The following is a 27852-nucleotide window of genomic DNA, read 5'->3' as shown; positions in this document are numbered from 1 at the left end:
GTCAGCACAATAACTGTTCGTCGGGAGCTTCATGAAATGGGTTTCCATGGCCGAGCAGCCACACACAAGCCTAAGATCGCCATGCGCAATGCCAAGTGTCGGCTGGAGTGGTGTAAAGCTCGGCGCCATTGAACTCTGGAGCAGTGGAAACGCGTTCTCTGGAGTGATGAATCACGCTTCACCATTTGGCAGTCCGACGGACTAATCTGGGTTTGGCAGATGCCAGGAGAATGCTACCTGCCCAATGCATAGTGCCAACTGTAAAGTTTGGAGGAGGAGGAATAATGGTCTGGGGCTGTTTTTCATGGTTCGGACTAGGCCCCTTAGTTCCAGTGAAGGGAAATCTTAACGCTACAGCATACAGTTACATTCTAGACGATTCTGTGCTTCCAACTTTGTGGCAACAGTTTGGGGAAGGCCCTTTCCTGTTTCAGCATGACAATGCCCCTGTGCACAAAGCAAGGTCCATACAGAAATGGTTTGTTGAGATCGGTGTGGAAGAACTTGACTGGCCTTCACAGAGCCCTGACCTCAACCCCATGGAACACTTTGGGATGAATTGGACCTCACTAATGCGCTTGTGGCTGAATGGAAGCAAGTCCCCACAGCAATGTTCCAACATCTAGTGGAATGCCTTCCCAGAAGAGTGGAGGCTGTCATAGCAGCAAAGGGGGGACCAACTCCATATTAATGGCCATGATTTTGGAATGAGATGTTTGATGAGCAGATGTCCACATACATTTGGTCAAGTAGTGTAAATAGAATAGTTTTACTTGAGTGTACTTTTAACAGAGCTGTGATTTACTTTGAAGTGCAAAGTGTAGCAATACAGGTGAAATCAGTGATTGACACAGACATGGTGGCGTAGCAGGAAGATCAGTATGCTGTGAACCAAGAGATTGTGAGTTCAAAATCCCAGATGATGACATGTTGAATAATAATTACTGTATAAATAAACATGCACAATGTAATCATGTATGTTAACGTGTATCAAACATGTATTTATTTATTTTATTTCAGTCATTTAGCAGACGCTCTTATCCAGAGCGACTTACAGTTAGTGAGTGCATACATTTTCATACTGGCCCCCCGTGGGAAACGAACCCACAACCCTGGCGTTGTAAGCTACAGGGGACTACGTGTAAGTTGAAAACATTATGTCAAAAGCACCATGTGTGTGTAACTAGTTACACAGCCTTTTTTAGTGAAGAAATAATCATTTATAGTTGAATGAACATCTGAGACAAGTTGAGCAAACACAATTTTAAGTTGACTGAATTTCTCTCAAATTGGAGCTAAATTTGGACCAACTAAAAATGTTAAGTTCAGGTAACACTGATTGAAAAGTTGAGTAAACTAAAAAAGGCTGTGGAACCAGTTACTTAGTAATAATTAGTTGAATCAATGGCTGGATTGCAGCGCAGCTGCTCTATATGGCCACCAGATGGAGTCAACAGCACATTCCATACTAGAACAAATACTTCATCACCATGACCAAAGCCATTCCAATATGATCAATATCATCCTTATCTTGTTGTTGACATTAAAACTGTCTTACATCAAACACAAAGAAATCAATTTAATATGGTCAGATCAAAGCACCATTCCTTTATTTGATTTTAAAATGGCAATAATAGTTTAACCAGATGATGGAAGTGAGGCAAATTGTCAACTCCATGATGCAGCTTTTGCAAAAGAGAAAAACATTCTCTACTACAGTATATTGCACACTGATATTCTGATTTAATTTGAGATCTTTTGATATTCATACTTTCAATGTCATTACCACATATTAGGTGTGCTGAGCACATACAGATAGTGTCAAAATTATTTATGTTACTTATATCTGACAATCAAGTCATTTTAGAGGTACTGGTGATCCACTAATGAGCACAATTATCAAAACTGAAAGATACAGTAGTTAAAATCCTTATTATGGAGCTAATACTTTAGGCCTGTTTCATTATGGAATAATGTGCCATTCCCCCCCTCCATGTTGAAGCCCATTGTTGGAAGAAATGTATTCACCAGATGTTTATGCAAATGCTGTCTTTATTTTGTAAGGAATGTGAGATTGATCACACTTTTCAGTAGGTATATTTAACATGCAGGCATGTTGACTTAAATGTGTTAATTATTTTTATCTTCATATAACTGCTGTCTATGTGATAGTTTCTGTTAAGAGATTTCTGGCAGGTTGTAAAAGTGGAGACAACTGTTTATCAGAGTTGTTTTGTTATCTTATAAGGGCCTATGTTGGCCTTAAGCATTTCCTCTATGGGGTAATTTATCTTTTGATCTGATTCAATTAGAGATCATTAATCCGAAAATGCCACCCCTTCACTGGAGGATATTTTAATTTTTTTCCAGATTGGTTAAAACCCCATACTGTTCAGTGCTGTCACATGGAAATGAGACAGAAATAGCACTGAGCTAAGCTTCGGCTCTTTATAAAATGTTTAGTGGTAGCCTACCCTGGTAGTTATCTACTAATATCCAAATCTCCTGGGTATGAAAACAAATATACCATTGTCTTCTGTTGTGTTATTTTGTTTCTAGCAAAATATTACTGTTCTCTGCCTGGTGAGCTGTAACTTCGAAAGCTCTTGGAAAATATATCTGTTCTGGCAAACTGAAAATCATTCCAAATGTTTACAGATATCTGAATTGAGATATGATACCATTATAGCACATATGATACTGTTAGGCTAACTGACTATGTTCGTATGTAAACTATCATCAATCACTTAATTGACATCTCTTTTTCCTTCCAGACACTGTTGTAGTCATTATCACAATAATTTATGTGCATGTATAATAAAGAGTTGATTTCCATGTGCTTTGTATTTTTGTCTTGATTCTCTGCCATCTGAGAACACAATTTAACTACATTTTTTGTTCACGTGTTGTGAGTAGGCCTATTACACATTATGTTGATTTTAGTTTTATTTTCTTCACAATGTATTAGCTACAAATATTCTTCAAAACAGCTGCATGAGCAGATATTAAATACATGTTCTTCATCAATCTCATTCATTTATACTGTATAACCTGCCCTGAAAACTAGAGTTGGACTCTAGATGGAGATAGAAGGGCTAGAATGCACATGCCGATCTTGTTAAAATACATCTATGAACGATGCTCTCTAGACCAGGGCAAGACTCTGGGAAGGGGTATGTATGTGTTATGGTTTAGGGTAGGGACGTCACAAGGATCCTAGATAACATTGAACAAGCAAGAATCAGGCTGCTGTTAGCTGCTGCATTGACAACTGAAAAGCATCGTGTCAGATGGACCAATGCAGCTGCAATGGAAATATTGTGATAACCTCCAGTAGATATCTGTCTCGGCTACAAAGCTGCCTTCAGATGTACTCGCATCCCGGAAGTCATCTTTAATCTTCAAGGATCAAATGGAAAAAGCCAAGGTATGAATTTTTTAGCTAGCTAGATAGCTATTAAGCTAATGAAAACCTTGCAACTTTTACGTCTCCTGGAACATTCAACTAGCTTGGTGAGTGTCTTTTTGATAGCTAATTAGTTGGTAGTATAGCTGAATAGTTTGACACAGCTAACGTTAGCCTAATGGTTAGCGACGGTAGGTAGCTAGCTAGGTTAGCTGAGAACTAATGAGTGGCTGTATTGATTGATTTGCTCGCTAAAACGATAACTAGTTAGCTAACGTGATTAGGAAATAGAGCTAAAAGTAATGTATTCCTTGTCGTATAATGTTAGCTATGTCTGCTAGTTAGTCATACACAGGCACTGGGAATACAAGGGTTTGGCTCGGTAACAAAATGTTGGCAGCAAGCTATTAGATTGATAGCTAACAATCAAGGAGTGTGGTGACATTCTGTCAACTGGTCTATGTCAAATGTCATCATAGCAGTAGTAACGAATTGTAATGTAATTAAATGTTGTGATTCCCTGAACCTGAAGCATGTCACACCTTACCGCATGCAACTTAGAGGTTTCTCTAAAGGCATACTTATTTTTGAAAATGTAGCTAAAACACACGCACGCTGTTCTCATATACAGTAGAATAAATAATAATTCTAAGTGAGTCTCTTTTAACTGACTACTCTTTATTTTACGGAATGGAATAATAATAATTATTTATGGGCAACCCGACCAAATTCACATAGAAATGTGTTATAGATCTGTAATTCTCATTGCAAGTCAAATAAACAGTAAATCTGTTCTATGTGCGCTATTTCTATGCGTCCCGTTCTTAAGTTTAGTTTTTGCTGAACAAAAATATAAACGCAACAATTAACGATTTTACTTAGTTACAGTTCATATAAGGAAATCAGTCAATTTAAATAAATAAATTAGGCCCTAATGTATGGATTTCACATGACTGGGCAGGGGCGCAGCCAAGGGTGGGCCTGGGAGGGCATAGGCCCACCAATTTGGGAGCCAGGCCCAACCAGTCAGAATGAGTTTCTCCCCACAAAAGGGCTTTATTACAGACAGAAATACTTAGTTTCATCAGCTGTCCGGGTTGCTGGTCTCAGACGATCCCGCAGGTGAAGAAGCCGGATGTGGAGGTCCTGGGCTGGAGTGATTACACGTGGTCTGCGGTTGTGAGGCCGGTTGGACATACTGCCAAATTCTCTAAAACGACGTTGGAGGCGGCTTATGGTAGGGAAATTAACATTAAATCCTCTGGCAACAGCTCTGGTGGACATTCCTGCAGTCAGCATGCCAATTGCACGCTCCCTCAAAACTTGAGACATATGTGGCATTGTGTTGTGTGACAAAACTGCACATTTGAGAGTGGTCTGTCATTGTCCCCAGGTGCACCTGTGTAATGATCATGCTGTTTAATCAGCTTCTTGATATACCACACCTGTCATGTGGATGGATTATCTTGGCAAAAGAGAAATGCTCACTAACAGGGATGTAAACAAATGTGTGCACAAAATTTGAGCGAAATAAGCTTTTTGTGCATATGGAAAATTTCTGGGATCTTTTATTTCAGCTCATGAAACATGCGACCAACACTTTACATGTTGCATTTATATTTTTGTTCAGTATATTTTTGGTTTTGTACACCAGCTTCAAACAGCTGAAAATACAATATTTTTGGTTATGGAAAAAATATTTCACAGCGGTTTAGATGGTACAATGATTCTCTACACTATACTTGCTTGTTTTGTCACAAACTGAAATTAAGTGAACTATTTAGAATTTTAGCAACCAGGAAATGGTGGAGCGATTTCCAGCATAGTGCATCATTAAGCTATATTTTTATGGTCTGCTCTTCAATGTCCTGTCCAAGGAATGTGACTTATGCAATAGGAATTAGGCCTAGCCTACTCTTCCTTGTCTCTGCAGCCTGCCTTTTGGAAAAATGTCCTAAAGTGAAAAATCTTCAGTTCTTGGAAATGTTCCTCTTGCAGTTTGAAAGGAAACCCCTGCCAAACAAAGCACATTCCTAAAGCTGGAGGTTACCTAAGCACTAGCCCTTGATCATGACTCTCAATTTCATTACATTGCCCATAAGAGTCATTGGACGTAGGCGTCTTCAGTAGAGGGACGTTTTGTTAAGAGCCGCAGCGCTCGGTCCGAACATAAACACGCATTGCTTGCGGTACGGTTTTGGAACCTTATCTTTCATATCGGCGAGGAATAATAATAATAAAAAAAGTGCCTTTTTATAGGGTTAGTGTCCCACATGGCAATATTTCCATGTTACAGCGCTTGTTGACGGAAAACAGACGGAAGACGGAGTGGACTACCTGTGCTAATTAGCTATCTGTGTCTCCGAACACCTGTAAAACAGAAGACCAATGCCACAAAGGTGTTGTCACTGAAAATACTGTCAGCTGCAACTGTGTTAAAACAGTGTAAGTGTGTATTTTGATTTGTGAAATTATTTTGATGTGATTTTAAAGTAGAGGGATTTATGTTTCTACAACCGTACCATAATTAAGAATCGATTTAGATGGAGTATTTGACTGTTTTGGCTTCCAGAGCCAATTCCCCCTTTTGAACAGAGTATGTGTTTGTGCATGTGTGATTGTGTAGTGGGCTCCTCCTTTGTGAGTTGTTCACCAAAATCCCCTAAACTCCGATACAGACTGTCCTAGCCATGTTTTCAGTTGTATGCACTGCATATCACAGTGTTTTCCAATCCAGCATAATAGGTACATGATAGGGTACATTTAGCTTGGCTAAGATCAAGTCTAGTATCTGTTCTTTTCAGTTTATTATCTAATACATCCCCCATCGGGGGATTACTTATTATATTGATTTTTCAAGCAGGGAGTGGGAAATGGGAGTTGCTCCGCGCATCCACCCGGTATTGGAGTACCTCCAGGAACGGTGCACCACTTTTCGGGGCAGCAGGTAGCCTAGCGGTTAGAGAGGAGAGCCAGCAACCAGAGGGTTGCCAGTTCAAATCTCTGGTCTGAAGTGAGCTGGCAACCGGAGCGTTGCTGCCGGTATCAAATCCTAGATGCCATTGCCTGCTGTTGTGGCCTTGAGCAAGGCACTTAACCCCCCAAAACAACTGCTCCACAGATGCCCAGTGTGGCAGCCCCCTGCTCCAACCTCTCCTATCCTGTATAGGTATGTGTGTCTTTTGGAGGGGTTGAGATAAAGTGGAAGTCACATTTCGGTTGGACCTTGTGATCTTAATCTTAAAATGAAAGATGTCTTTGTTGGATCTGTTAGGACTGGCTCTTTGGCTTTGAAGGATGTTTTAGACTGTGAGATCAGAGGTTAGTAGGTTACACTGCTCTGTCTCAAACACACTGATGCCTACTTGTCCTCGCACACACATTCATCCTTGTAGGATTTTCTCAAAGGAGACGCCACCACAGGAAGCTGATGTTATGGAAGGGAAGTGACTCCCGCAGTCAAAGCATGCTGAATAAGAAAGAGGGAGGGGGCAGTTAGGAGTAACTGAGTGAATGTGAAATCATTTATGGACTATTGCTCTCTTGCTCAATTTTTATTCCCTCTTTAATTAGTATTGTTAAATAAGCAACTAGGGACACTGACTGTGCACAGTTGTCCTTCTGGTCAGCCTTGGATTGAATCCAAGGGTCCCATGCATTCATTAGTCTGACATTGTTGTAGTCAAATAGCAGCACTAGCCCATTCATCAGGACCAGTGCTGGCTTCAGAGCTGGGTAGTCTGTTGCGGAGTGAGAGCTCATCACCCTAGACTCATCACCCTGGATTGTGTATGTGTGCCATTCAGAGGGTGAATGGGTAAGACAAAATATTTAAGTGCCTTTGAACAGGTATGGTAGTAGGTGCCAGGTGCAATGGTTTTTGTCAAGAACTGCAACGCTGCTGGGTTTTTCATGCTCAACAGTTTCCCGTTTGTATCAAGAATGCTCCACCACCCAAAGGACATTCAGCCAACTTGACACAACTGTGGGAAGCATTGCAGTCAACATTGGCCAGCATCCCTGTGGAATGCTTTCGACACCTTGTAGAGTCCATGCCCTGATGAATTGACGCTGTTCTGAGGGCAAAGGGGGGAGAGGGGGGGAACGCAATATTAGGAAGGTGTTCCTAATGTTTGGTATAATCAGTGTATGTTGAGTATAAGAAAGGCATTGAAGTATTACTGCACATCTGAACCTGATGGTCTACAGAAGACATTCCGTCATGTTACTCTATGAATGGTGAGAATAGACTGAAAGGTCAGTTTATTCCCCAGCCTCTGTCACCCAGTCCCATTCATTCATAGCCAAAGAAAAGAGCAGCCCTCTAGGTCCAGGTTGTGTGTTTGGGTGATCTTGTTTGACCCACATCTGAGCTACAGACAACTGTAGCCTAACCAGTATGTATGTTGAGAGCCCATGTCAGCAGCTGGCAACAAGCCTTGCACAATCCAAACAGAGGTCAGATGGGGGTGAGAACAGGCGTACGCACACATAGGCTTCAGTAGAACACTCATTGTGTTTTAGTTTTACGTTAAAGGGGCAACTCTAAAGGAATATTCCAATGCCAAGTTTTACATTAATATTCCACTGCCAATAAGGGTGTATGTACTATGTTACTGTATTGTATTTCACTTTAGTTATTTCAACATTCACAGTCTGGCCTGTCTCTTACCCTCTGGCTGTTCAGGAATGTGTACACTAGGTATATTTCAATAGGGGGTCTGAATAAACAAGCACCTCCCAACCAAAGGGTTGCAGCACACACACACACACACACACAGCTGAGAGACATTAGGCAGAGTTTAGGCCTACTCCTCATGAGCACAAGCCCTCTGCTGCTCTGCCATAAATGAGAGGTGAGGGAGGACAACTGGGAGCTGTTAAAAAAGCTCTGGAAAGATCTCATAACTCCAGCACAAGTGCGGAAAGGACCAGACGGCGTGTTCCCTTTTTTTGCAACTCTTTTTGATGGATTGTGTCGGTTAGTCTAAAGAAGAAAGAGAATGGAAAGAGTTTGAAGTTCTTAATACGCCAAACAAAAGAGTTTATAAAAGGTTATCACTTTGTCACAGGCAAATAACTGTATTTAGCCAGAAATGCTCCCTATATAATTTATATTTTAAAATGAAACAAGTTTGTTTGGTTCAATGGTCACATAGGCTATGCTGTGCGGTATAGTATGGCCAGCAGCAGCAGGTTTGGTTCGATCGTAGGAATCTCGGGAGAGCAGGCAGAAGAAAGGTTATTACTGAGATCTGCCCCTCCCCCGTCCTGTCTCCGGCAGTATAATTTAAACTATGTCCATATCTCTGAGAACTGTATTGTCTTGCCGCGCCCTTTGGAAAGCCATTACTCTGCAAATTGGTTCACCCTTTTAGCAGATATAGTTTATTTTTAGGCTATTCTCAGGGCCTCTTGCAATGTTACACAACCATTCCTTGAAGACATAAAGTAAAATGTTCTTGTGCGCAACACCTAGCCTATTTCTTAACTTTTGGTGAGTAATTTTCAGGATGAAAGAGACTGCCTCATTTGTCCTATAACGCCGTTTTATAAGCTCTGCTGTCATAGATAAAGCCCCAAATACTTTCCCTACCTTGGTCATCATGACAGCAAGGCCAGTTGTCCATGCACCTGGGTGAGACGTGAGCTAATACACATGGATTGTGTATTAAATCTTTATCAGTGACAGTAGGAACTTCTGAACACAGAACAACCCCAGTTAGACCCAAACCAGCTAGTGACTACCATCTAGTGGAGTTGATGACAGTCAGGAAATCTGAGACTGAGCAAGATGAAGTCAAATGAGAATGCCTTGTTTTCCAGACTTGTGGAGATGAGGTGTTTTCCTTTTATGGAAATTGTTTCAATGAAATGTAGTTGAAGGTAATCTTTCCACTGATGTGTTGTCCTTACCGCCTGTGTGTGTCCAGACTGAGGTGTAAATGTATGGGCATCAGAGAGCCCAGTATGAAGAAGACAGGCAGGCCAGTGGGGAGTAAGGTTCAGAGTGGAGAGAGGGGGAAGACTGAAGGCACTGCTACAGGAACCACAGGCAAGGCTGCAGCCAAGACCACCACAACAGCACCCCTGTCAAAGGTACACTTCTGTTATTCCACTACACTTCTTGTAACTAAGCCAGGTACACTTCTATCATATTCTAAATTATATATTATAAACTGGGTGGTTCGAGCCCTGAATGCTGATTGGCTGACCGCCATGGTATATCAGACCGTATACCACGGGTATGACAAAACATTTCTTGTTACAGCTCTAATTACATTGGTAACCAGTTTATAATAGCCATAAGGCACGAGGGGGTGTGGTATATGGCCAATATACCACGGCTAAGGACTGTTCTTAAGCATGACGCAATGCGGAGTGCCTGAATACAGCCCTTAGCCGTGGTATATTGGCCATATACCACAAACCCCCGAGGTGCCTTATTGCTATTATACAATGGCCTACTTTGCCAACATCCATTTGTACATGTTTACCATGGTACCGAACATTCCTAAGTTATTATTCTGGTGGCTGGCAGGATCAGTGGGAGTGGCATTAAAGTGATCGTTCTCATGTGATTGTTCTCCAGGTTAAAAGCAATGATGATCTGCTAGCAGCAATGGCAGGGGGCACTCCAGCTACCAACCGCACTGTGACTAAGAATAAGAGGACTGCCTCAACGGGGACCAGCAGTGGTAACCCAGACAGTAAACCAAAGACTAGCACAGGTAAATCTGTTTATATCTTTATATTAGCTGACTAGCCTCTAATGACCTAGTCTATTTTCATAATATTTATTATTACTCTGCATTTCATGCTTGCTCTGTTCTGTCTCTCTTTACAAGGTTCCTCAGCCAAACGTGTGACGTCCTCAACCTCCAAGGAGCCCAACTCATCAAGGGACCGTCTGCGGACATCCAGAACATCGACTAGTAAGAAGCAGTCATCGTCAGGGGCAGGGCAGGGAGATGTTGCCCAGGGAAAGCGCTCTCACAGCCAGCAGCTAGCAGAGTCGGAGGGCCGCTGGAACAAGTCTAAATCAGACAGCCAGATCAGTGACAAAGTGGCCCTGGAGGCCAAGGTGGAGGACCTGCTGGGTTTGGCCAAGAGCAAAGACGTGGAGATCCTGCACCTGCGCAGCGAGCTGAGGGACATGAGGGCTCAGCTGGGCCTGGGACGGGAGGAGGTGCCCCCAGAGGAGGTAGAAGGTGGAAGGGGGGAGGAGAAGCCCCTGGAGAAGGAGGTGTCGGCCATCACAGCAGCGGACGTGGAGTCCACGCTGCTCCTTCTGCAGGAGCAGAACCATGCCATCCGTGAGGAACTGAACCTGTTGAAGAGTGAGAACCGCATGCTAAAGGACCGGCTGAACGCGCTTGGCTTCTCCCTGGAGCAGAGGCTGGATGGCTCTGACAAGCTCTTTAGCTACGCCTCCCTGAGCCCAGACCTGGCAGCCAGCAGCGGACACAGCGATGGTGGGTGCACTGGTACCCTCACCTCCTCTGTGGAGGGCTCTGCCCCGGGCTCCCTGGAGGACCTGCTGACGGCCCAGCAGCATGGTGGTTCAGTGGACAACTTGGACAGTGAGTCCAGCGAGGTCTACCAGGGTGTCACATCCAGCGACGACGCCCTGGACGCCCCCTCCGGAGCCTCCTCCTCCTCCGAGTCTGAGAGCGTGCCCAGCCGAGAGCGCTCGCACCGGGGCAGCAGCGGCAACGCCAGCGAGGTGTCTGTGGCCTGCCTGACAGAGCGCATCCACCAGATGGAGGAGAACCAGCACAGCACGGCCGAGGAGCTGCAGGCCACACTACAGGAGCTGGCTGACCTGCAGCAGATCACCCAGGAGCTGAACGGAGAAAACGAGAGGCTAGGGGAGGAGAAGGTCATCCTCATGGACTCTCTGTGTCAGCAGAGCGACAAGCTGGAGCACTACGGCCGGCAGATTGAGTACTTCCGCTCTCTGCTGGACGATCACCACGTGTCCTACGTCCTGGAGGAAGACATCAAGAGCGGCCGCTACATGGAGCTGGAGCAGCGCTATGTGGATCTGGCTGACAACGCCAGCTTCGAAAGGGAGCAGCTACTGGGGGTGCAGCAGCACCTCAGCAACACGCTGAAGATGGCAGAGCAGGACAACGCCGAAGCCCAGGAGGTGATCGGGGCTCTGAAGGAGAGAAACCACCACATGGAGCGCATCATGGAGTCAGAGAGGCAGGACCAGGGGGCCATGGTGGCAGCGCTGGAGGAGTACAAGGCAGCGGTGAGCTGTGACCAGGTAGAGCTGAGCCGCTGCAGGGCCCAGCTGGACCAGGAGAGGCAGAAGGTGGCTGAGCTCTACTCCATCCACAACTCTGGAGACAAGAGTGACATCTGCCAGCTGCTGGAGGGTGTTCGGCTGGACAAGGAGGAGGCAGAGGGCAGGGCTGCCAAACTGCAGGAGGACCTGGGCCACGCCTGCAGTGATGTCACCAGGCTGCAGGACACCCTCAATAAGGTGAGTCCACGCACGCACCACCCTTTTGATGGTTGCTTCTGTCTCCTGTATCCAACTTGTGAAAAGTTCATAAAAGTCCACTTTCCTCTATACCACCTTAAAGTAACTGTCCAGTGTTTTTAATTAATTATATGAGTGAAATAGTTTTCCTTCCAATTTTTTTTAATTAAGTATGTTAAAAAGCAGCTTTTCTGTGGGCGTACCCCAACAACAGAATGGTGTGGCCGTATACCGGTCATTAAGAATATTCATGACAAGTAAACAGCTGATTGGCCAGCTCAGCAAATGAGCCAACGTGACATCACTTTATGAGGAAATAGCAAGCATTTTTTAAACAGTCTCTTTGAGATACAAGTTTGAGGTGGGGATTTTGAAGTGTTTTTTTCTTTAATTTATGCTTCGAACACATACGAGTATAGGACGAGTCAACAACATTATTTGGGTATGAGTTAATAGAATATGAACTTTTTAAAAGTGAGATTTTCACTGGACAGTTACTTTAAAGCTTTCATAGAAATGCATCTGTCTGCTTTATGGACTCACCGGCCAGTTAATTAGGTACACTCATCTAGTACCGGGTCGGACCCACCTTTGCCTCCAGAACAGCCTGAATTATTCGGGGCATGGATTCTACAAGTCGGAAACGCTCCATCCGAATGTTGGTCCATGCTGACGTGATGGCATCACACATTTGCTGCAGATCGGATGGCGGTACACCAGCGCCACCAGCCTGTACCGTTGACACCAGACAGGATGGGTCCATGGATTCATGCTTCTTAAGCCAAATCCTGACTCTGCCATCAGCATGACTCCGACTGGAGCCGCTTCATCTTGTTTTTAGCTGATAGGAGTGGAATCTGGTGTGGTCATCTGCTGCAAAAGCTCATCCATGACAAGGATTGAGTTGTGCGTTCCGAAATGCCGTTCTGCACACCACTGTTGTACTGCGCCGTTATTTGTCTGTTTGTGGCCCGCCTGTTAGCTTGCATGATTCTTGCCATTTTCCTTTGACCGCTCTCATTAACGAGCTGTTTCCGCCCACAGGACTGCCGCTGACTGGATGTTTTTTGTTTGTCGCACCATTCTTGGTAAACCCTAGACACTGTTGTGCATGAAATCCCAGGAGGGCGGCCGTTTCTGAGATACTGGATCCGGTGCGCCTGGCACCGACGATCATACCACTCTCAAAGTCGCTTAGGTCACTCGTTTTGCCCATTCTAACGTTCAATCGAACAGTAACTGAATGTCTCGATGCCTGTCTGGCTGCTTTATATAGCAAGCCACGGCAACGTGACTCACTGTCTGTAGGAGCGATCCATTTTCTTGAACTGGGTGGTGTAACTAATAAACTGGCCGGTGAGTGTGTATTCCCTCACCACTGGAAAAAAAGAATGAGCATTCATTTGGGCCATTTAGTTAATGAATGAGATGATTGATTCCTTCTGTCCTGGGTGGTGTGTGCAGCTGGATGGGGAGTACCGAGACTTCCAGGAGCAGGTGCAGAAGCAGATGGCAGAGCAGAAGCGTGGGCTGGAGAAGCAGCGCGGTGAGCTGCTGGAGAAGGAGACGGAGATCGGGGACATGAAGGAGACCATCTTTGAGCTGGAGGATGAGGTGGAGCAGCATCGAGCCGTCAAACTCCATGACAATCTCATCATCACAGACCTGGAGAGTGAGTGGGCTAGGGCCAGGGGGGAAAACATGGCACAGCATCATAGAACTATGTCATCATATCACATGACACTGGAGCCCCACAATGCATTTTCCACCTTTTGGCCACATGGTGGCTGTGTCAGGCTTCTTGCAGCCTGAGGAAAGTGTGAACAGTCCTCTGTTAGAATAAGAGAGATTTCTGTACTCGCACCTGTGTTGATTTTGTGTGGTTATAAGTCACTCAGACTCACAAAAAGCATGCGTATGAACTGTTGTTATTTAACATGAATTAACATACGCTTGGTAGATACAAGTCAATAATGTTTTGCCTTTGAGACTCCTTGACGTGTAGCTATATTGCTATTGCCGTCAATGGGGTTCAGTTACTTCATAGACTGAATTACACAATAATTAACCCTAACTCCCAGTTTCATAAGATGGTGCTGCTAAGGTCTCTATCGGCTCCTGAATTTTTTTAACGCAGATTCTCTTCCTGTGCTGCGTGTGAATATATCCTGTGGCCTGTTCACATGAACTCAGCCATGTATCTGCTTCCTCCCTCAGACTCTGTGAAAAAACTACAGGACCAGAAGCATGACATGGAGCGGGAGATTAAGATTCTCCACCGGAGGCTGAGGGTGAGTGGGCCAGTGGACAGGGCCATCTGAGGACCAGGGTTCACTGACACGGTCATGCACAGCAGCACTATGGTTTGGGCCATGTTCATTACAACTCAAATTTACTGTAAAGCAATATAATGAAGTTTGGTTCCACATTTTTTCTTATTAGATAGATTGATCATTCGGCCTCAGTGGTCGAAATTATGTTGGTGTTTTTCAGCATTCAGAGGGCCGTATCTTATGATGGACTTGTTTGTTTTGATTCGCTGTGTGTGTTCAGGAGGAGTCGGCAGAGTGGCGTCAGTTCCAGGCTGATCTGCAGACAGCCGTGGTCATCGCTAATGACATCAAGTCGGAAGCACAGGAGGAGATTGGGGATATGCGGCACCGTCTCCGCGAGGCCCAGGAGAAGAACGAGAAGCTGGGCAAGGAGCTGGAGGAAGTCAAGAACCGCAAGTAAGAGACACTGAGGAACACGCCGTGCTTGATGCCAAGTGTCACGTCAGCTGACGCCAGCTGTCTTGTGATCATTTAGGGGAGATGTATGTGTGCAGGTTTGGGTTTAACAGTGTTTGTCACATTGATCAAGCTGGATGTGCTGGTCTGTATTTTCATTTACATGAAATGGGTGATGTGAGAGCTGATGTGCCTTGGTGTGTATGTGTGTATTGAGTGTTGGTGTTTGTCTCGTCAGGCAGGATGAGGAGAGGGGCAGGGTGTATAACTACATGAATGCAGTGGAGAGGGATCTGGCTGCACTGAGGCAGGGCATGGGCCTGAGCCGTCGCTCCTCTACCTCCTCTGAGCCCTCTCCCACTGTCAAAACCCTCATCAAGAGCTTCGACAATGCCTCCACACAAGGTACCCCAACCTGCGAGTGTAAGTTATGGACCACTTTTCTGACTTTTATTCTAATTTGACCTGTACATTCCTAGTAATAAGCCTAGCAGTATCACTGCTCCTTATACAGTGTAGTAATATTACTGTGGGATTTCTACCTGATGTGACTGATTTGTGTGTCCCCTTCTGTTCACAACAGGCCCAGTCCCCCCGACCGCTGCCCCTGCTGCCACATTACCCCGCACTCCCCTGAGCCCCAGCCCCATGAAGACCCCTCCTGCAGCCGCCATCACACCCATACAGGTACACCACCTGGAACGTTTGACCCACTGACCCATTTCAGTGTGTTTGTTTGCATGGCAAGCTCTAAGTGTAGGCATCAGGTCAAGCACACAAAAAAAACCTGGCTTACACTAGACCAGTCATTCACACGTAACTACTTATCAAGGTCTAGATCAAATGGAGTGTTTTAGAACCGCCAGAGCAGTTTAGGATGGAATTGTTGTCTGTGCTGACTAGGTCAGGAAGCGGTGCAGTAGTGAAAGAGTTACTGTGACCACCAGGTCAAGAGCTGTCCTATATTCAGTGTTTATAGACCTCCAATACTCCACAGGTGGCATTTCCTCCTCTGGCACTTTGTCACAGCTGACAGTCGCTGGGCTTGCCTCATACACAGACCATGAGATGGAACGGATATTGAGTTTTTGATCGAGAATATGTCCCATAGCTCTAATTCCATTATCTCACTTTCCCTTCACTTACATTTTGGTAATTTTGTAGATTATCTTATCCAGAGTGACTTACTGTCAGTGCATCCACATCATCCATAGATCATTTCTCAATGCATTGAATTGCCCCATAGATTTATTTTATCATGTTTTAAACTCTCACACATTTTTAAAAACATAATCAGCTTCATGGCTCAAAGACTACCACAGAACTCTGCAATGCTATACAGTAGAAGGACAAATTCAGTCAGTTCATGGAATACTGTGGACAGAGGGGGGAAATCAGAGCCTTGGATATTTTGTATGCATTATTTTAGTAGAGAATCAGGTATTCTCAAATAAAAGGATCAGAGTTCAGGGGGAGAGAGATGGGTTTTTCTGTTTCCTCGTATACAACTTTCATAAGTCTTCAGTCCTGCTGTTTCTCATCTATCTTTGACCTCTGCAGTCACAAGATTATTGGCAGTGCCTGGCTGCTAGTGCTGCTGTCAGAATGGCCTCTCTTCAAGCTAGGGCTTTTTCCAGAAATGGCATACATTAGGCTACTTCTGTTGGGAGGATGAAGACATTTTGTATGTGAGAGTTTTAATCAAATGATTGTTGGTCTATTTCAGAGACACTCCATAACTGGGTCCATCTCAGCACCCAAACCCCTCTCGTCTCTGAATGACAAAAGGCCCAGCTACACAGACATCAGCATGCCAAGTGAGTTGACAGCACAAACAATAACACTGACAGCAAAGCTCCATGTCTGGATCTCATTCGGTCTCTCTTGAACAAAATGAGAGAGGCGTTCAATCTGTCACAGGCCCACATAAAAGGAGAGAAATGGCTGCAGAAAATAAACAATTTCATCTTGGTCCTCGTATTATGTGGATATATTTCAGCGAGTGTGGCGGTGCTTTGCCTCTAAAGCAGGGAGGTGGTTGTCTTTAGCCCCTGAGGAGGTGAGCGTGAGCATGGAGTCAGCAGAGCTTCGTGTTGACTTTAATTTGGTGTGGGAGGTGTAACAAAGCACCATGGGGGGGGGGGGGTAAACATGAAGCTCTGCTGACTCCGTGCTCAAGGGCCTGTAAATGTGAACGTGCTATAGTGGTCAAAGTCTCCAATGTTTAGTTTAATGTCCCGGTTGTTTTCTTGCATGGAAACAAACCTCATTCCATGGTACTTGACAGTTCCAGGCCTGGAATGTTGCTTTTGACCCCACATCCCTCTTGCTTAAAACTCAAATTTGTTTCTTGACTGGTTGTGGGGTTATCATAATGTTAGTGTGTTTAATCCTGCCACTGTCCTTCTCTCCGCAGCAGAGCATCATCTCAGGGGCTCCTCTGCCAGCCGCCTTGCCTCTGCTCTCCAGAGGGTCTCCAACATGGACCCATCTAAGGCCATGGCCATCTCAGGTATCACAAGTCATGGAAATAGGAATAAACCTTGAAATAAATCTGCAATTCTTCTAAATGGTTGCCAGTAAAATTAAGTGCATTTTGAGAAAGAAATCAATGACATTTGACCAAATATTTTGTTGGAATGCATCCCCTACCATGCACACACAGAACAGATCAGACTTTGGAATTCACTTGCAGTGAAGATGTCAGCCACACTGTATCTCTGTCTGTTTGTGTGGTGGTCAGTGTCCCGCAGGAGCAGTGAGGAGATGAAGAGGGACATCTCTGCCCCTGAGGGTGGTACCTCCTCCTCTCTGATGGCCATGGGGTCTGCTTCCTCCCTGTCCTCCTCCTCCCCCACCGCCTCTGTCACCCCCACTGCACGCAGCCGCCTCCGGTAACAGCCTCATGAGCTCCATACCTTTCATACGATACATATGAGTCCACGAAGTCCTTTGTATGGTTAACATTATATTTTTACCAGTTTTGTGTTCGAGGCCACTTAAAGCGAGACTGATTCAAGACCAAGAACAGAGCAAATCGAGTCAAAACCAAGACCGGGAGGGGGGCGAGGGGTTCGCCAGACCGGACCAGAACAATGCACAAAAAGTCCAATTCAAGACCACGATTGTAATTGTGTCAAATCGCCACCATAATAAGAGTTCAAAATGTCCAGAATGTCTGTGTTTATATTTCAGAAGAATATATGGATTCTTTAGACATTCAGAATGTTGAACAAATGCATGCTGAGGGCAAACAGGGAGCCACTCTACCAACTATCACTAACCCAAACAGGTCTATAATAGATACAAATACAACTTTTACTAACTTCCCCCAGTCTCCCCATACTAATAGTGAGAGTGCAACTTTATTTTCATTTTTCAACAAAAGTAAAGGACAGTAATGTTACAAGTAAAGTAGGAAGGTCAGGTAGGCGATAAGCTATTCATGTGTCATAAATGAAGTGTGGCTAGTTGGCTGGGCGAAGCGGTTTTATGTGCTGACTGAATGGGAGCTGATTGTCCGAGACCAAGTCAAGACCGAGACGCTCAATATGTGGTCTAGAGACCGGTCTCGAGTACTACAACACTGATTTTGACTATAGCATATAGGCTTCAATGGCCAGGTACATGGAATCTGGATATGTGTATTAATTCAAATGACTCTCTGACCTTTCCTGTGTGACGTGTGTTCAGAGAGGAGCGGAAGGACCCCCTCTCAGCATTGGCCCGGGAGTATGGGGGCTCCAAGAGGAACGCGCTGCTTAAGTGGTGCCAAAAGAAGACTGAGGGGTACCAGGTATGTGTTGTTCAGTCAGAATAGGAATTGACAGGTTGTGGATGTACTCAGAACAGACGGTTTGGGATGAGAATTATATCTTGGGTCATTTCACCTCTCATGTCACTGACTCGCCTGTTGATAAGGATTTATTTTGTTAAATATCTCAACAGTGAGACTGATCCAATGGATGATTTTTTATAAGTGAAAATATCTGGTGTGAGGTTCATTCATGATAATCTAATTCAATAGCATTGTCAGAAGGTCTAGTTAAGTTGATTGTTTTTTTTAAAAGCCCCTCTCGGACACCTACGTCAGTGCATCCTTTAAGCTCCCCTTTTCAAGTTGTAAACCATTATAGATGTCATGAGGACTTGTCAGTTTTATTGTGTTGTCCTTATGGTTCCTCTCCTGCTCTAAAGCATGGGATTGGACCAACAGTGCCTGGGCACGGCTTCAAACATCATCCAGAGAGGGAATAAATGTTTAGCTACTATAAATCAACTATATTGATTTGTTGAATTTGCTATCTAGGGCACGTTTTTAAGACTCACTCTGTCATATTGAAACAGCTTTTTTTTCCAATGGGCTTGTTGGTTCTAGTGCAGAGAGTGAATGGTCGTCATGGTTTCCCCCTTTACAGAGGTCCTCTTCAGGAAGTGTGCCAAATTTCACACGTCCTTTCAACTGCCTGACAGAAAAGCTGTGGATTGCCTGGCTGGGAGGAGAGCATTGGGATGTAATGCATTGGGCTAGTGGGATGGAAACAAACCAGCTTTGTTTTTTGGGGGGGATTCTGTTGTTGCTGTAGCTGAGGAAACAATCCTGTCAGGATTATAATGTGGTGTTAACAGAAATCTAGTTTCTCTCGCTCCCTCGCTCTCTCACTCTCGTTCTCTCTACCGCACCTGCTGTCTCGACCTCTAAATGCTCGGCTATGAAAAGCCAACTGACATTTACTCCTGAGGTGCTGACCCGTTGCACCCTCTATAACCACTGATGATTATTTTACCTTGCTAGTCATCTTATCTGCTGGTCATCTATGAACGTTTGAACATCTTGAAGAACTATCTGGCCTTAATGGTCATGTACTCTTATAATCTCCAGCCGGCAAAGCCACCCCTCGGAGCCTGTTTCCTCTATAGCAGTGGTTCCCAAACTGTGGGGCGAGGGGTTGAAATGGGTAGTGCATCATCAGTTCCTCTTGTCATGTTAGTCATTGCATACCTTCGTGCTATTTGTAACTTGTCAGAAATGTCCAGATCAACTAGCCCATGTCAGCTAATGTTTTTTAGCCCATAGAAAAAGTTTGGGAACCCCTGCTATAGGTTCTTGCCTTTCAAGGAGTTGTTCCTAGCACCTGTGCTTCTACATCTGCTTCACTTGTTCTTCTGGGTTTTAGGCTGGGTTTCTGTATAAGCACTTTGTGACAACTGCTGATGTAAAAAGGGCTTTATAAAATAAATGTGATTGATAGTTGCATCTGATCATCCGGTCAGATGAATCTGAGCAGACATCATACTCAATCAACATACACTAAGTATACAAAACATTAAGAACACCAGCTCTTTCATGACATAGACTGACCTGGTAAATCCAGGTGAAAGCTATGATCCCTTATTGATGTCACTTGTTAAATCCACTTCAATTAGTGTATGAAGGGGAGGAGACAGGTTAAAGAAGGATTTTTAAGCCTTGAGACAATTGAGACATGGATTGTGTATGTGTGCCATTCAGAAGGTGAATGGGCAAGACAATATTTACAGTGCATTTGGAAAGTAATCAGACCCCTTGACAGCCTTATTCTAAAATATATATATTTTTTAATTATCTTCAATCTACACACAATACCTCATAATGACGAAGAAAAAACAGGTTTTTATAAATTTTTGCACATTTATTAAAAATAAAAAGCAGAAATACCTTATTTACATAAGTATTCAGACACTTTGCTATGAGACTTGAAATTGAGCTCAGGTGCATCCTGTTTCCATTGATCATCCTTGAGATGTTTCTACAACTTGATTGGAGTCCACCTGTGGGAAATTCAATTGATTGCACATGATTTGGAAAGGCACACACCTGTCTATATAAGGTCCCACAGTTGACCGTGCATGTCAGAGCAAAAACCAAGCCACGAGGTTGAAGGAATTGTCCGTATAGCTCCGTGACAGGATTGTGTCGAGACACAGATATGGGGAAGGGTACCAAAACATTTCTGCAGCATTGAAGGTCCCCAAGAACACAGTGGCCTCCATAATTCATAATTCTTAAATGGAAGAAGTTTGGAACCACCAAGACTTTTCCTAGAGATGGCCACCCGGCCAAACTGAGCAATCAGGGGAGAAGGGCCTTGGTCAGAGAGGTGACAAAGAACCCTATGGTCACTCTGACATAGCTCCAGAGTTCCTCTGTGGAGATGGGAGAACCTTCCAGAAGGACAACCATCTCTGCAGCACTCCGTCAATCAGGCCTTTATGGTAGAGTGGCCAGACGGAAGCCACTCCTCAGTAAAAGGCACAAAGGCACAAACAGTAAAAGGCACCTAAAGGACTGTCAGACCATGAGAAACAAGATTCTCTGGTCTGATGAAACCAAGACTGAACTCTTTGGCCTGAATGCCAAGCGTCACATCTGGAGGAAACCTGGCACCTTCCCTACGGTGAAGCATGGTGGTGGCAGCATCATGCTGTGGGGATGTTTTTCAGCGGCAGGGACTGGGAGACTAGTCCGGATCGAGGGAAAGATGAATGGTGCAAAGTACAGAGAGATCCTTGATGAAAACCTGCTCCAGAGTGCTCAGGACCTCAGACTGGGGCAAAGGTTCACCATCCAACAGGACAACGACCCTAAGCACACAGCCAAGACAACACAGGAGTAGCTTCAGGACAAGTCTCTGAATGTCCTTGAGTGGCCCAGCCAGAGCCCAGACTTGAACCCGATCGAACATCTATAGAGAGACCTGAAAATGGCTGTGCAGCGACGCTCCCCATCCAACCTGACAGAGCTTGAGAGGATCTGCAGAGAAGAATGGGAGAAACTCACCAAATACAGGTGTGCCAAGCTTGTAGCGTCATACCCAAGAAGACTTCAGGCTGTAATCGCTGCCAAAGGTGCTTCAACAGTACTGAGTAAAGGGTCTGAATACTAATGTAAATGTGATAGCTCAGTTTCTTATTTTTAATACATTTGCAAAAAAATCTTAAAACATATTTTTGCTTTGTCATTATGGGGTATTGTGTGTGTATATTGATGAGGCGGGAAAAAACCATTTTAATCCATTTTAGAATAAGGCTGTAACGTAATAAAATGTGGAAAAAGTCAAGGGGTCTGAATACTTTCCGAATGCACTGTAAGTGCCTTTTGAATGGGGTATCGTAGTAGGTGCCAGGCGCACCGGTTTGTGTCAAGAACTGCAACGCTGCTGGGTTTTTCACGCTCAACAGTTTCCCTTGTGTGTCAGGAATGGTCCACCACCCAAAGGACATCCAGCCAACTTGACACAACTGTGGGAAGCATTGGAGTCAACACCTTGTAGAATCCATGCCCTGATGTATTGAGGCTGTTCTGAGGGCAAAAAGGGGTGCAACTCAATGTTTTGTACACTCAGTGTATATGACCTCATCCTTCAGAGAAATTAGGTCATGAGGAACACAAGCCTGTTGATTTAAGACATTATAGCCACTAGTAGGATGAAACCACATGGCGCTTTTAGGACCAATGTCTGGGACCCGACCCAATATATATTGTATAATCAATACCAAACTCCTCCTGCATCCCACATCTTTACACTCTACATTTGCAAAACAATGAAAATAACCCTTTGCCCCTCTTTCTGGCAGAACATCGACATAACAAACTTCAGCAGTAGCTGGAACGACGGCCTTGTGTTCTGTGCTCTGCTTCACACCTACCTGCCTGCTCACATCCCCTACCAGGAGCTCACCAGCCAGGACAAGGCAAGCCTACCTCCTACGATAGTGATGATGATGATGAGTAACAATGTATCAGAGAACTGTAACCAGATTTCCGTCCAACCATTACATGTGGAAGAATTACCTGACTAAAATAAGTAACAACAGGTCTTATGGAAACAGGAAATGTCGGTGCAAATTCATAAATGTTGACAGACACTAGCATTAAGAACAATTTGTTTGTTCGACATGGTGGGATCTTTTTGTGACTGTAAAATTAATTATTCGAGAAATGGCAGTGGAAATGCCTTTATGCGCAAATATTGATATAATAACCATCATATCGAAGTAAACTTGGAGTCACACGATAATATGGGCCTACCACCACGACGTGGAAAAGCATCAAAAGTTTATAGGCAGATTAAATAAGTTATGAACTTCACATGGTGGTTAAGTGTACGGTAATCATGCAAATTTACAATAGGCTAAATATCGAGGGTAGGCTATTATTTGAATGCTGGTGACATGATGATCGGCGCTTGGCTGCCAATTATCAAATACAATTATCTTGCTCTTATCTTTATCAAATCATATAACCCCCTGTCCACATTATCAGCCAAGTCTTGTCTAGAGAGCATGTGCCAAAACCAGTTTGCTATTTATCGCAAGAGTTTTTGTGACAAAACCATTGCTAGGGTTGAAGTTGTGATGGAAGCCCATTTAACTTATGTTTTTTTTATTCGGTATATGGGAACTTAACCACAAGTCATTTTTATGTGCACTACGTCAGCATGCACAGCCTTTTATCTGCTACAAGTCAGTTTGATGGAAACTCTGGTGGGAAAATGTGCATATTGTTTTTATTGGGATTTTTTAACATTCACATAAATCTGTCACCAATTGGATGGAAACCTAGCCATTGTTTGATTGTTTCATTGTTTCCAGTTGTCTCATTAATCTGTGATCAGGGAGCATTATAGTGTGTGAATGTTTGTTTGTGTCTCCCTATCTTTAGAGGCGTAATTTCACACTAGCCTTCCAGGCTGCAGAGAGTGTGGGGATCAAGTCCACTCTGGTAAGTGAAAGATTAACTGAACTGAATAACAGAGGTGTTTTTCACAGGAACATATTCAAACCTATATCTGACATGCTTTAAAAAAAATCCTGTTTTTTAATAGAGAATCTTTCAGGCTCATTTCACCTTAAAAATCACAGTTGTGAATCGTGACCTGCTATTCTATTGCATGTTGAGGATGGTCTTTTTTATGTGAGGCATTGAGATTGAGGACTGGCTCTTATAGGTAGACTCCTGTAGAGAAGATACATATTTTAGATGAAACTGCCTTCATTGTGCATATGTGCAGGGTGGCAGGTGCAGTTTCATGGCATCACCTGGATAGCTATTTTAGTCCTTTTTACAAAATAAGTTCTCACATTAATGTATATCACTGTACCCATAGCTAGGTATAAAGCAGGCCCTGTGTGAATTGTTCTGACAGATTTGTTTTATGGGTTCACTTGGTTCTAGAAATAAAAAATGCAAGCTCTTATTTTCAGAATTTATGCCACAAAAGCACATTTCTGACCTCCACAGTTATTTATAGTCTGATTGTGGAACTCAACAGCATGTTATTTCAAGTTATTTTTTTACAAACATCACCTTGATATATAATACAAAGATGAAGAAATGGCAAGGACCTTTTCCAAGGCATGATGTTTCTTAATGACAAAGCCCCTGTTGCTTTAACTTTGTCTTATTCTCTGTGCTGCAGGACCTCAATGAGATGGCCAGTACTGAGAGACCAGACTGGCAGAGTGTGATGACCTACGTCACGGCCATCTACAAGTACTTTGAGACCTGATGTGATCTCACCATCCAACACGGCAAGCACAACCTGCAGCCCTGCCCGGCAGCTCCTCTGACCTCACTTCACCTCCAACACTTCAACTCGACATTCAACTCCGGTGTTATAGCTCACTTCACTGAACCACCCTTCATCCCAGCACTCAGCCATGCCGCATGCCGGCCACTCTGTCTCTGGTCTAGAGGCCTGCTAGTTTTGAATCGCCATAAGAATCTACAAATAAGCTCACTGCAAGCTATTCATGGTATTGCTATTGTGAACAATCTTGCCTTTTTCACTGACACCTTAAGTGTGATGAACATGCAGCCTAAGGGCACTTCAAGCACCTGTTCAGGGCCTGCTCTGTTTGGGATTCAATTTTTATTACTGGATAACCCGGTTGAGATGACCCTTAATCCAAATTATCTAGTTAAACCAGTTGGGGAACATGCTACAAACTATCCCAGCCTTTGTGCCTTGCACCCAGCCTTTACTCTTCTAACCAAGGGGTTATCCAAAATGTTTCAGCCAAACCATACCCAGTGTGTGTAGTGTGTTCATGGCACTTCTTTTCTATGGAAAAAAGACAAACAAATTGAACACTTTGTCAGGCTCAGGTTCCTCTTTTATCATTGATTAAGTGCCTGTTTAAATTACATCGCTGACTTCCTAAGAGAGAAGGTAGGAGCAAAAATTTCTCAATGAAACTGTTTCCATGCTTTCAAAGCATCTTTGGAGGAATCGAAGTGAAGCTTTTTAGAAACACTAGTTATGCAGCAGTTATATGAAAAACACTAGCTACATCATAAGGGATAAAGCTGTCAGGTGCTCTCACGATCACCTGTTAGATTAAAACTACAATGTTGATGTGCTTTTTAGGAGCGTGAACATTGCTACAGTAGCATTTTGTATTGGTAACAGAGACCAATGAACAATACAGGACCAACACAATGCCTCTCAGTGATGGCTTTCTCACATAGAACTGTCTTAATCCTGAACCAAAAAAGGAATACTTGCTCAAGTGTTCTTTCTCTGTGTGAAGTCAAGGGCTAGACTTGCCAAAAGTCCTGCTTCTTGGTGATTTGATTGTGGTAAAAGGATGTTTGGCCAGGATGTTGAGTCTCAGGGTTGGACATTCTTCATAGTCACTTTTGTTGTGGTCATCAATCAAGATTGGGAAAGTTTTTCAACTGCAAAATGCATCTGTTTTTCTGCTGGAACCAACCATATTAACATATTGTTAGTGTTGACACATTACTTCCACCAACAGCAGACTGATTTGCATTCTATACATTGAACTCCCAGGATTGGTCACAGTTCAGTGCTCTTGAACTGTAAGATTGGTGTGTTATTAGATACTCTGAGTTCAACTCACAATGGCTTTAACTAATCATATGTGGGTGTGACTGTGTGTGTGTAATCTAACTTTGTAGCTTGCCAGTAACATTTAACTAGTCTACAAATACATTTGCACAGCTAATTCTAACTACAAGAAATGCACAAGTAACGCATCTGTAAATTATATATCTGAGCTTTCTTCACCCAATTTACTTAATTGATATAAAGCCCTACAAACACTAGCATTAATGTGTAACTCAATTCTATGTAGTTTACATAGTCGGCAAGAAAGATATTGGAATGAAGAATGACTGTCATGTTATTGTGCCTCTGCTTATTACAGTTTCTGTGGGTTTATTAGCATGGTTTAATCCACCATCCAGTATAGCGAGGCAAGTATTATAAATGTTAAAGTAAAGTTCCTATAAAGTACACTATATATACACAAAAGTATGTGGACACCCCTTCAAATGAGTAGATTCATCTATTTCAGCTACACACGTTGCTGACAGGTGTATAAAATCGAGCACACAGCCATGCATTCTCCATAGACAAACATTGGCAGTAGAATGACCTTACTGAAGAGCTCAGTGACTTTCAACGTGGCACTGTCATAGGATGCCACCTTTCCAACAAGTCAGTTTGTCAAATTTCTGCCCTGCTAGAACTGCCCCGGTCAACTTTAAGTGCTGTTATTGTGAAGTGGAAACGTCTATGAGCAACAACTGCTCAGCCGCAAAGTTGTAGGCCACACAAGCTCACAGAACAGGACCGCCGAGTGCTGAAGCGTGTATCACCGTAACAATCGTCTGTCCTCGGTTGCAACACTCACTACCGAGTTCCAAACTGCCTCTGGAAGCAACGTCAGCACATAAACTGTTCGTTGGGAGCTTCATGAAATGGGTTTCCAAAGCCGAGCAGCCGCACACAAGCCTAAGATCACCATGCGCAATGCCAAGTGTCGGCTAGAGTGGTGTAAAGCTTGCCGCCATTGGACTCTGAAGCAGTGGAAACGCGTTCTCTCGAGTGACGAATCACGCTTCACCATCTGGCAGTCCGACGTACGAATCTGAGTTTGGAGGATGCCAGGAGAACGCTACCTACCCCAATGCATAGTGCCAACTGTAAAGTTTGGTGGAGGAGGAATAATGGTCTGGGGCTGTTTTTCATGGTTCGGGCTAGGCCCCTTCGTTCTAGTGAAGGGAAATCTTAACGCTACAGTATACAATGACATTCTAGACGATTCTGTACTTCCAACTTTGTGGCAACAGTTTGGGGAAGTCCCTTTCCTGTTTCAGCAGGACAATGCCCCCATGCACAAAGCGAGGTCCATACAGAAATGGTTTGTCGAGATCGGTGTGGAAGAACTTGACTGGCCTGCACAGAACCCTGACCTCAACCCCATCGAACACCTTTGGGATGAATTGGAACACCGACTGCGAGCCAGACCCAATCGCCCAACATCAGTGCCCGACCTCACTAATGCTTTTGTGGCTGAATGGAAGCAAGTTCCCATGGCAATGTTCCAACATCTAGTGGAAAGCCTTCCTGGAAGAGTGGAGGCTGTTATAGCAGCAAAGGGGGGACCAACTCCATATCAATGTCCATGATTTTGGAATGAGATGTTCGACGAGCAGGTATCCACATACTTTTGGTTATGTAATGTATGTGACAAGTCTATGACTTCATCACACTGCTGCACTGATTTCTCTCATAAGCTCATAACATAAGCTGGCTTGTTGCCTTTCATTTGGTCCCAACCACACTACTGTATAATTTCTGAATGGTACAGGATGCAGTAGATACTCCCTCGTTGCTGTACCACTTTAGTTTAGGCCCCTTTACATCTACGATCTAACACACTGGCATGTGGCGATAAAACTTTGGAGGGACAAACATTTTTTTGTTTTTTATATTTAAAAGCACATTCACTCCTGTCTGCTTGCCAAGCCACCTTCCCACCAGCTGTACGAAGCACTGCATGGTGATTGAGGCACTCACTGACAAAGCACAACTAGGAGCATGAGTGCTAGTTCTTTTTTTTGTGTCGATCAGTGTGGTTGGAGAGTAAGACTGGGTGGTTAAAAGTTGTTGGTAGTCGATTGTATGGATGAACACTAATTTGTGATTGTTATCATTATCATGTACAGTATTTACTATTGAAAATTGTGCATAGTATGTTACCTCTAAATCTCATGTATTTATATTTCCCATTGACATACTGCAACCCTGTGGCTTAAATTTGATTTGCATTGGATCCAAACAGTAGTTGGTATGCAGTGATTCTATTATGTGAAGCTACTCTGCTACTTCTTGCCAAGTACACAATGTAATAATAAATACAAATAATTA

At 43.9% G+C, this 27852-nt stretch overlaps 1 protein-coding gene across 1 annotated transcript; it reads left to right on the top strand.

Moving 5' to 3' along the window:
* The first annotated feature begins 3375 nt into the window (after positions 1–3375).
* Positions 3376–27852, top strand: LOC311141282 (cytospin-A-like). Its single transcript, XM_084176562.1, has 16 exons — positions 3376–3427; positions 9340–9505; positions 9999–10137; positions 10255–11900; positions 13365–13572; positions 14118–14191; positions 14454–14629; positions 14868–15052; positions 15213–15316; positions 16356–16446; positions 17046–17141; positions 17373–17523; positions 18323–18425; positions 22247–22363; positions 23334–23393; positions 24091–27852. Exons 2-16 carry the CDS (start codon positions 9356–9358, stop codon positions 24178–24180), a joined length of 3390 nt encoding a protein of 1129 aa, XP_084032688.1. The 5' UTR covers positions 3376–3427; positions 9340–9355; the 3' UTR covers positions 24181–27852.

Source organism: Coregonus lavaretus, assembly GCF_964263955.1.
Source record: "Coregonus lavaretus genome assembly, chromosome: 14".
Taxonomy (NCBI): domain Eukaryota; kingdom Metazoa; phylum Chordata; class Actinopteri; order Salmoniformes; family Salmonidae; genus Coregonus; species Coregonus lavaretus.
The sequence above is the reverse complement of the archived record's forward strand: the minus strand, read 5'-3'. Positions and strand labels throughout refer to the sequence as shown.

What these genes read in the sequence shown, in the direction of transcription:
- LOC311141282 (XM_084176562.1), top strand. Translation starts at nt 9,356, where the DNA reads ATGGGCATCAGAGAGCCCAGTATGAAGAAGACAGGCAGGCCAGTGGGG. An exon ending in AGGTACCCCAACCTGCGAGT is followed by an intron (nt 15,053 to 15,212) that starts GTAAGTTATGGA and finishes TGTTCACAACAG; the next exon opens with GCCCAGTCCCCCCGACCGCT. An exon ending in AGAAGACTGAGGGGTACCAG is followed by an intron (nt 18,426 to 22,246) that starts GTATGTGTTGTT and finishes TCTTTCTGGCAG; the next exon opens with AACATCGACATAACAAACTT.